The following is a 10,366-nucleotide window of genomic DNA, read 5'->3' as shown; positions in this document are numbered from 1 at the left end:
GCCGGGTCACGTCACACAAGTCACCATTGGCTTAGATGGGCCCGTTTTTCTGTATTGATTTTCTTGGGTGCTTAATAAAGATTATTATTATTATTATTATTATTATTATTATTATTATTATTATTATTATTATTATTATTATTATTATTATTATTATTATTATTATTATCCGCCAATGTTCAAAATAGACACAGGATCCATCCTGTAGGCTACATAGGAGGAGATAGAGGTCCCAAAGTTTCGCCTTCTGAAATTTCTTGGTAAGCGGATTTCAGCGATGCACGTTAACAGCACAAGAGGAGTGGCCAGTTTACAGGAAAGCTGTCTGATGCGCCCAAACGCAGTATTGCGGGAGCGGAAGGGATGGTCAATCGCCGATTGTTGTTACCGGTGCCGCAAACCATCGGGATGTACAACGCCTGCCATTAGATTACGCCCAGACACGACGGCATGCTAGTCGCGAAGTTTCCTGGGATGCTAATAGAAAATAATTCCGTGAAATGTCCCTTACCTTTGGTAGGCGTAAGACGTATAGGCGTCGCATGGATGTAGCTCGAAAGCACACGACACAAACATTCATCTGCAACTGGCAACGTTCACGGTGGAACTGATGAGCACGTGATGCAACCACCACATTCATAGAAAACCCGCGAACTGAGTACGCCGCGGAGTGCGCCAACAGCACCAACGTGCGGGAATTCCAAGCCTGCAGAGAAGCGCGAAAAGGTCCCATAAGACGGCGGAGTTATGTCATGTGACCGACTACGCGCAAAGCAGCGCTAAGCGCGCATGCAACAGCCCACAGGCAGTAGCGATTCGACTGAGTAACGGCTGGGCGAAGGCCGTCGCTGCACTGTTCTACGGCACGGGACGCAGTACTCGGCTTTCTTGGCACATGTTCGGAGAGCATAGGACATGATTGCATTGGGTTATGCCTTTCGGTAGGTTTTAACGTGCAGTTATTCCGGTGCTCTGCCTGCAGCACCGTACACCTTTTCTGATGATGTGCTTGTGCAATATGGGCCCTTCATAGTAACTTATACATTTCTCGTCTTCATTGGACGTTTAACCTGAGCGCGGTACCTTCATGGTGATGTCGGACATGTGTTTTCGGGTGAGCGTGCCCTGAGCGCAGCCTTAGAAGAGCCTTAACGTACCGCGCTATAATCGCGTAATACGCGCTGGAGCGATTTTTCGTCGCTTCAATTTTGTTGGTTAAAGCTTCCTTGTTCTTTTGTTGTTCCGTGGTTTTCGTTGTGCTCGGTGCTCTCTGTTTTAGCAACGGAGTGCACGGACCACGCGAAATGAATTTAGCAAAAGGGTATGGTAGCATTTTGGTGAAGGCTCGATAAGGTTACCTTTTGCTATCACAGTAAAAACATCTGTGCATGAATGTCGGGATCTAGTGCAAGGAGGGGCGGCGCAACGGCATGCGTTCAGCTTTAGTCCCTTGTAACGGGAACCGAGGCATAATTTGGGCACCTATATATGTGCGGGCCTATAATTTACTGTGATTACTTCAATCCAGAACATATATAAGGTACAGCAAGCAGCGTACATAGATCCGCATAATGATGAATTGAGTTGACCGAACGCGAGCAATGTTGTGGAATCAGCAAACGCGAATAAACAGTCACATCATCTGCGCTTACATAAATCGCGTAGGAGGGGTGTTGCAAGTGTTGGTCCCACATATGTCCGGTACGGAATATCCCGTTGAAAACAACCTTCGGACATCCACAGGAATAAAGTCTTGGGCTTTGTTTGATTCCCACAACTTCAATCATGTGGATGTCCGAAGGGTGTTTTAAATAGAACGTCCAGAAATTAATGCCTCCATGTTATCAACTGTGTGCCCATACTGGGACTTGAACATTCGGATCTAATCTGCATGTCCAGAGGATATTCGTGTTCCAATGTGTCCTCGCAGTTAATTCGCACGCAGAAGAAAATGCTCTGATATCCGTGGCACCGTCGGCTGCAATGCGAGCACAGACGAGGGGGTCCCTAGCCGTCGGAGCCGTGTACTAGAGCTAAGCTCTGCAAATATCATAAGTCTAGTCGGTGCTTAACGCTTGACGGCTGGCATCGCTTCCCAAGCAAAAAAAAAAGAACTTGGCGGAAGATCGGGCCGACGCCCATGACCAGATAGAAAGTAGAGGCCCAAATTGAACCATCTGAGTTGGGCCGGGCTAGGGTTTTGCAAATGGCCAGCCCGTTTGCCGACCACCGGCGGGCGGTCGTCAGAAGACACCAGGGCAGCGTCATGACGGCGGGCAAAATCATTGTGGCCGCGTTCGGCCTCACACACGCCGACGACTTCCCCACGATGTCAACAGCGTGGCTTGCCTGCAGCCAGCGTTTTTTTTTGTAGGTATTCATATTCAAGTTATTTTTTATAGTTTTTAGCCACGTATACCGTTTTCTTTTCTTATGTCGATTTTTTAAGGCGCCTAGCCCTCGCAGATGCCAGCATAGTTCTCATATTTAACTGGGTTACCTTAACTGTTGAACATTATATTCTCAATAAGTCGCGAGCGCCGAAGGATTTAATTTTAAAAATCGTGGTAATTGTCTTTTTAATTAATCGCTTCAGGGCTCATGTTGTGATAGTGTAATTGAAGCCCGTGAACAGGCAGGACGTATTCACTTGGCGGCAATTTTGTAACTAACACCATCTCTGAGATCGAGGAAGTCAAAGTCACAAATTAGTTGGTGTCGTAATTACTTCCCAGAGCATTGCATACATTTGTAGTGAAGCTAGAAAAGCGCCATAACATCATGGTAATCTTGGCGCGCAATGTGACGTGCTTGAAACTGCTACTAGTTACAAAATTAGTTCTAGCTTAGTAGGCCTTGCATGTTAAGGGCTTATTTCCGCGATTGCAAGGTCTGCACTAACTTTACTAATTAAATAGATAGTTGGCACGATTATCTCAATTAGCAATTTGCACTAGTAACCTAGAAAGCAATGTCCTCCGATTAAAATTTACCTAGATAAAGAAGCGGAATGCTGATATCTCCAACAGAAATAAACATATAGTTTCACATAAGAAAAGACATCCTGCATAATTTGCTATTTAATACATGCATGCGTTCACGTCTTAAAGCGCGCTATAGAAGGCCACGCTTTGTGGAGAAATTGTCACTACACTTACTTATGTCGTATTAACTGGTCTATTTTGATACAATCAAACTGAATTTGGAAAGCTTTGTTGTGAAATGCTGTTATAGTAGCTCAATGGTATGTTCAAACATAAAATAACCAGTGATGGTCTTGTGTGTCCATTTGAAATAGCCTATTGGCACGCGCGAGGAAAGCAGAGATGAGGCGTGGGGCTTGGAGTCTCGGTGCCAATTAATCTTTATTCTTTGTGCGCCGGCCCCCTCTCGGCGGCCGGCTGGCTACGGTCGACTGCGGTCGGCTCTGTTCCGCGCTGGCAGCACCGCGGCTTATCCGCGGCATATTTATGTTCACCACAGGACTACCCCCCTAGTGAGAACACGAACGGAACCAGCACGACAAAACACTCGTGTGATTAGAGGTTGAGGCGAGTTGGCGCATTTAGACGTCTGCCACTGCGCGTGTGGTAGGTGCGAGTATCAGGCGTAGCTGCATTTTCCGCCCGGGTGGAAACCGCTGCCCTGGGACGAGGCACTTCTGTATGGGTTCCAGTTCACGGGTTGGAGGTGGGTGGCATGGACTGCGTTTCTATGTACGCAGGTTTGTCCATGTGCGTAGGCAAGTCTCTCCAACGAGACAACTTCCCGCCGCCCCCGCCGCCGCCCCCATGACGGAGAACCTTGAATGGCCCATCGTACGGTGCTTGTAGTGGTCGTCGTACAGCGTCGTTCCGCAGAAAGACGTGACTACATGACTCAAGCTCGTTGCTCACGTGTGTCCTCCTCTCTTTGGGCTGTCGCGGAGGTGTAGCTCCAAGCTTGTTCATGATGTCACGGATGCGAGATGCATAGTCGCTGGCGAAAATGCGAGCTTGCTGTTGGCCAGATGCAAAGAAATCACCGGGCAGACGTAGCGTCGTGCCGTAGACAACTTCCGCAGCGCTGCAGCCGATATCTGCCTTGTACGCTGTGCGTATGCCCAAGAGCACGATAGGCAATGCTTCCACCCACGAGTCATGTTCACTTGCCATAAATGCTGCTTTCAGCTGCTGGTGAAACCTCTCGACCATTCCATTGCTCATCGGGTGGTAGGCCGTAGTCCTGATGCGCGAGGCGCCTATGAATTTCGTCAGACTGGCGAACAACGCAGACTCAAACTGGCTTCCTCTGTCCGTTGTAATGGAGGAAGGTGCACTAAAACGACAAAGCCAGTGGTTGACAAAAGCGTGAGCAACAGTTTCGGCTGTAATGTCGGGAATCGGGATAGCTTCTGCCCACCGCGTGAAACGGTCGACCAAAGTTAGCAAGTACGTTTGGCCCTGGCAAGGTGTCAATGGTCCGACTATGTCCATATGGATGTGGTCGAATCGAGCATCTGGCCCTGGGAAAGTCTCCAACGGTGTCACCGTGTGACGCTGAACCTTGAACCGTTGACACCTAAGACACTCGCGAGTCCACTGTCGGGAATCGCGGTTGATGCCAGGCCATACGAAACGTGCCGTGAGCAGCTTCTGGGTCGCCCGGATTCCTGGGTGTGAAAGCTGGTGTAACGAAACGTATACCTCCCGACGGAGGCAAGCAGGAACGAATGGTCGAGGGCTACTTGTAGATGTATCACAACAAATGTCTCCTGCTCCGGGCAAAGGAAACCACTGTAGGACGAGTGACGTCGATGTTTCCTGCAAACGGCGCAGTTCGTCATCGTCGCGTTGAGCTGCCGCCACTTTTGCGAGGCCTATTCCCGTGTTAGTGATGGCATTTACTGGGCTGCGCGACAGAGCATCGGCGACAGCGTTATCTACTCCTTTTATGTGGCGAATGTCCGTGGTGAATTCCGATATGCAGGACATCTGCTGCAGCTCGCGGGCTGTGTGCGTGCCGCCATCAGATTTGAGGGAGCGTAAGGCGAGGTGCGAGGCTTGTGATCAGTCATTACAAAGAATTCCGTTCCTTCTAAGTAATGACGAAAGTGCCAGATTGCTGTGTAGACGGCCAACAGCTCGCGTCCGAAAGTGCTGTAACGCTGCTCGGTGGGTGTCAATTTTTGAGAAAAGAAAGCGATCGGTTGCCATATACTCCTTTGTTCAGTTGTTGAAGGACAGCACCCACGGCTGCGTCCGAGGCGTCGACCATGACGCACTGTGGGACTCCCGGTTGCGGGTAGGCGAGAGGTGTGGCGTCGGCGAGGTGCCTCTTGATCTCTTGAAAAGCCGCTTCGGCGTTGTCCGTCCAGAGCAGCTCCCTAGCAGCACCTTCGTGTGTCGACAGCCGGAGGTGGAGAGGGTGTAGAACGGCCGCGCACCGAGGTACGAAACGTCGGTAGTAATTTACAAGGCCAAGGAACTCGCGGAGCTGGCGCTTAGTTGTGGGTCGTGGAAACTTCTCGACAGCTTTAAGCTTGTCTGGATGAGGTTGAATGCCAGAGGTTGAAACAACATGGCCAAGAAAAGTCAGCTTCTCGGCGCCCAGCTCGCACTTGTCCGTGTTCACCAGGATGCCATGCTCCGCCAGGCGCTGAAACACGGATCGCAGATGCGCCTCATGCTCGTCCGGTGAAGTGCTTGCGATGAGTAGGTCGTCGAGGTATGCATGGCAGCAGTCGAGGCCATGCAAAATGCCGTTGATAAAACGCTGGAATGTCTGTCCGGAGTTTCGCTGGCCGAACGGCATGCGTAGGAACTCGAACAGGCCGAAGGGCGTGGTTATCGCCGTCTTCGATACATCCTCTGGAGCCACGGGGATCTGATGGTACGCCCGCACGAGGTCGACCTTGGAGAAAATCGCCGCACCATGTAGGCTGGACGTGACATCATGAATGTGAGGTACCGGATAGCGGTCGGGCACGGTTGCTCGATTGAGGGCTCGATAGTCGCCGCAGGGTTGCCAGTCTCCTGGTGTAGACTTCGGCACCATGTGCAGTGGAGACGCCCACGGACTAGTGGACGGGCGGATTATGCCGAGCTCGAAAATGTGGTCGAATTCCTGTCGATCTGCTTGCAGCTTTTGCGGGGACAGGCGACGTGGTCGTGCGTAAACTGGTGGGCCTGTGGTGACAATGTGGTGGCATACATTGTGTTTGACGGCCGCGCTGGCCTGTGGTGGCCGCGTCAGTTCGGGGAAATCGCCAAGGATGCCAGTGAATCGTGTAGCGCCCGGCGGTGCTACGAGCGTGGGGCTGAGGGGTAGATGCCTGGATGGCTTCCCGCGCACTTCTGCTTGTGACAGGGGGTCCTGTAAACGCCGGTTGCGGACATCGACAAGAAGTCCGAAGTTGCGCAAAAAAGTCCGCTCCCAGGATGGGAAATTTTACGTCAGCCACGACGAAAATCCACCGAAACGTCCTCTTGAGGCCCAGGTCCAGCGAGAGGGAGCGTTGCCCGTACGTCGGTATCGTCGTATTGTTGACAGCTTGCAACGGTGCTGCGCACGGTCGTTTGCGGTGGGCTGGCGACGCCGGCACGACACTAACTTCCGCCCCTGTGTCGACTAGGAAACGAGCACCTCTTTCACGATCGGTCAGGAAGAAAACCGATGGGCGACTGTCCGACGGGGCGGGGGCACTGGTCACCCTCAGTGCTGGCCTGGGGCGTTTCCCGAATTTTCACAGGGCGACACACAGTTCCGTGCAGCGTTGCCGAATTTCCGGTACAACACAACACACCCTACGTTGTTGTGGTTGTGATGCGGTACGCTGTCGTGGTCGCTGGTTTCCGCTCGAGTGCAGCGCTGCGACGGTGTCTGCGACACGAGAAATTTCCTCTCGCATCTCTTGCAAGGAATTGGCGGATGGTGTGTCTGCGTGCACCGACGCGACTGTGGGCATGGCGACAGCCATGAGTTTGTCGGCGAGCTCGGCCATCTTGGCAAGGTCTGTATCGCCCGACGCCGTGAGGCCTATCCGTACACTTGTGGGAAGCCTTTGCAGGAACAGTTCCCGCACTAAACGACCGTCGCTTGCTGTCGCGTCGCCGGCCAGTTGTTGCATGTGGCGTAGCAACTGGCTGGGTCGGCGGTCGCCAAGTTCGGCCTCCCGTAGTAGCTGTTGGAGACGCTCCAGCTCTGTAGGTGTAACACGGCGAATCAGTGTCTCTTTTAGGATCTGGTAGGCGTTCTCTGCTGGTGGCGTTAGCAGTAGGTCCCGCACCTCGCTGGCCGTCGCAGGCGGGAGGCTGCCCACCACGTGGTGGTATTTGGAGCTGTCAGCAGTGATGCGGCGTGCAGCGAACTGTGACTCAGCTTGCACGAACCAAAGTTGCGGGTCGCCAGTCCAAAACGGAGGTAGCTTCACATTAAGTACGGTACCGCGGGGCTGTCGGCATCGCTTGGCTGGTTCACGGCGATCACGTCCGGGTCACCAATTATTGGCATGCGCGAGGAAAGCAGAGACGAGGCGTAGGGCTTGGAGTCTCGGTGCCAACTAATCTTTATGCTTTGCGCGCCGGCCCTCTCTCGGCAGCCGGCTGGCTACGGTCGACTGCGGTCGGCTCTGTTCCGCGCTGGCAGCACCGCGGCTTATCCGCGGCATATTTGTGTTCTCCACAAGCCTTCCTTGAATTGCGTGAGCCAATTCACTAGAACACTGTGCAGCCAACTCACTTGGCTGCTTCTGCAGTGGTGCCGCTCTCGCTTCTGAAAGAAGGCAGCTATTTAAGTCTCAGAAATGGGAAATTCTGATAAAGTAGATAATGTGGGCCCAGAATCCTCAATAACTGACACGGCAGTCAGGCGCTTCGTGCGGACAACAGAGTCTATATTCCACAGACGCGACAATTTACACACTCGACAAAGAACTGAACCACGGTAACCATAATTGTCTAGAATGTTAAGAATCCCTAACTCGACTAAGCACACGTCGACCCTCCTACTCGCCGCTGTGTCGTCGTCGTTGCTGTGGCGGTTGTCCTCGTGACCAGACCGTGACTCGACAGCAGTAGAAGCGTAGAGCAGGCCGGCAGAACATCAGGCCGCTGAAGTACAGGTCACTGGCTAGCCAGCCACTGTTGCCGCGAGCTGCCGGCACATCGGATCACTTGGTCCGCTGTCGGGTTCTTCCTTGGTGCCAGGCCGTGAACACCACTGGGGCACCAGGCCCTCAGATCAAATACGGCGCCAAGCTGCTACGACAGCAGGCCCCCTGTGGCCGGCTGAGCAGCAGTGGCAGAGCGGGCCATCGGCCTCAACAGGTCCGCATGGCCACAGGACACGAGGTCGAAGAAAGCCGTGACTCGAAAGACCGGTCAGCGAGCTGGCGTCCGCATCGTTCCACGCTCGATGCTCTCTAGCCGCACGCAGCTCTCACTCTCGTGGCAACGCGTTTTATTCGCTGTCTCATGGCTGCACAATGCGCACCAGAACTGCCGTTTATTATTCGCCTCTTCGCGGCCACACAACCCCGATTTCATCACACACATGTATAAATATTGTCTTGGTGCTGAATATTGCACCACATGCTGTCTGGTCTCAAAAATCTTTAAACATTGTGCTTAGGAACCGGTTCTGCAAAAAGCATGATTTCTCATTACAAACACTAAATATGCATTGCACACGCCCACGCACAGTGGTTTTATGTGGCCTCAAAATAAACGTAACCAAAATATCCCGCGAGTGGGGCGAAATTTGCCTACAAATTATCCTCCGCGAGTCTTAATGGCCACAACGTTCATACATTGTGGGCACGACATATAGCACGCCACTGGTACTGTGTGCACAAATACGCGCGCCATGCATGTGCCGATGCCACCTACACTCTCCTAATTCGCTTTCCCGAGAAGCTTTGTATGTATCCTGGTATTTTAGGTGCCAAAACCCCGATTTCATCATGAGGCGTGCCGTAGTAGGGGACTCCAGATTAATTTTGACCAACAGGGGATATATAAAGTGCCCTAATGCAAGAGAGACGGATTTTTTGCATTTGGCTCTCATCGAAATGCGGCCACCGCAGCCGGGATAACAAGTTTTGGCATGGGAGCTCTGGCATACTAAGTGCAGCTACAAAGACCAGTAGGCATCGAATCTATGCCGCGCTATTAACATATGGATTCAGCAGATCCAAAATCGCGGACGAGCTCTACAAATAAACAAACACAGCCTCAACAGTACACGGACGCTTCGAGATATCTTACAGGTGTTACTTATGCAACTCTGGGACCGTCTCTTTCAATGCCTGGAGCACTAAATGCGCGTACAAATATTTATACAGCGGAAGCATACGCAATCCTCTCTGTAGTTAAACACATAAAGGTAATGAATGGTAGAAACGCAATTTTGTTCACAGAGTCATTGAGCATCGTTAGTGCTCTAATGAATCTACTAAAACACAAGAATTCAGTTTTTAACGAACTGTAAAGCTTGCTTTGTTTAGTTTATGTGGGCAGCCAAGTGATCATAGTATGCTGCGTACCTGGCCATAGGAGCACGAAAGGAAATGCAGTTGCAGACGAAAGTGCCGCCTGTACCGTACACAGACCTTAAGCCATTTTCACATAGCCTGCGAAAATATTGGCAAAGGCAGCGAGACACATAGGTATGCAACAAGCTAGACTGAATCAAACCAAAAATAGGCTACTGGATCTGTTAAAGAAGAACAAGACAGTGGGAAGTGCTGCGTTGTAGATTATGAATTGGGCACACCTGCAGTACTTACCCGTGTCTTCTAAGTGAAACTAACCCTGCGACATGTAGTTGGTGTGGCAATAGACTTACGGTATATGATCTCGTTCCCTGCCCAATACGAAGGGGAGAAGCAGACGAGTGGCGCGCCACCTGTCGGGGCAGCGCCGTGCATAGCGAGAAGGGGGTTCTCTGTGTTTGCCGCGAGATGGCTCTGCGTGTGCGCCAAGCGCAGAAGAAATGTAGCGAAAACGTACTTCGCTACACGTTTAACTGCGACTTCTGTAATTTACATGCACATAATTACCGATATACACCACAGTAAAACTTTCTACGGCGCGTTTGTAAGGCAACACCGCATTCACTAGAGGCGCTTTTGTCTCGCTTTGAACCATCGAACTCATGGCTGAGCAAAGAAGAAAAAGAAAGCTCATGGCTGAGTGGTAGCGTCTCACACTCCGGAGACCCTGGTTCGATTCCCACCCAGCCCATCTTGCAATTTGTTTTTATTTATGAATTGCCTTCCTGGATTTTTCGCTCACGGCCAACGCCGCCGACACCGATGACACCGACTTTTCTGCGACACGAGCTCCTTAACGCAATCGCGTTAACAAGTACTCCCTTCCTTATACCG

General features: G+C 51.6%; 1 protein-coding gene across 1 annotated transcript; it reads right to left on the bottom strand.

Moving 5' to 3' along the window:
- Positions 1-3,677: 3,677 nt before the first annotated feature.
- Positions 3,678-9,531, bottom strand: LOC142558315 (uncharacterized). Its single transcript, XM_075670464.1, has 4 exons — positions 9,524-9,531; positions 6,929-7,319; positions 5,264-6,354; positions 3,678-4,317 (listed from the first exon to the last, which is right to left on the bottom strand). Exons 1-4 carry the CDS (start codon positions 9,529-9,531, stop codon positions 3,678-3,680), a joined length of 2,130 nt encoding a protein of 709 aa, XP_075526579.1.
- Between the last annotated feature and the right edge of the window lie 835 nt (positions 9,532-10,366).

Source organism: Dermacentor variabilis, chromosome 9 (genome assembly GCF_050947875.1).
Source record: "Dermacentor variabilis isolate Ectoservices chromosome 9, ASM5094787v1, whole genome shotgun sequence".
Classification (NCBI taxonomy): domain Eukaryota; kingdom Metazoa; phylum Arthropoda; class Arachnida; order Ixodida; family Ixodidae; genus Dermacentor; species Dermacentor variabilis.
This window is presented reverse-complemented; position numbering and strand designations above follow the sequence as displayed.

Excerpts from the sequence above, each read along its gene's own strand:
- LOC142558315 (XM_075670464.1), bottom strand. Across the intron at positions 6,355-6,928 it reads CCATGCCCACAGTCGCGTCG|GACCCCCTGTCACAAGCAGA; the intron begins GTGCACGCAGAC and ends CGGCGTTTACAG. Across the intron at positions 4,318-5,263 it reads CCGCAACCGGGAGTCCCACA|TGCACCTTCCTCCATTACAA; the intron begins GTGCGTCATGGT and ends TTGTCGTTTTAG.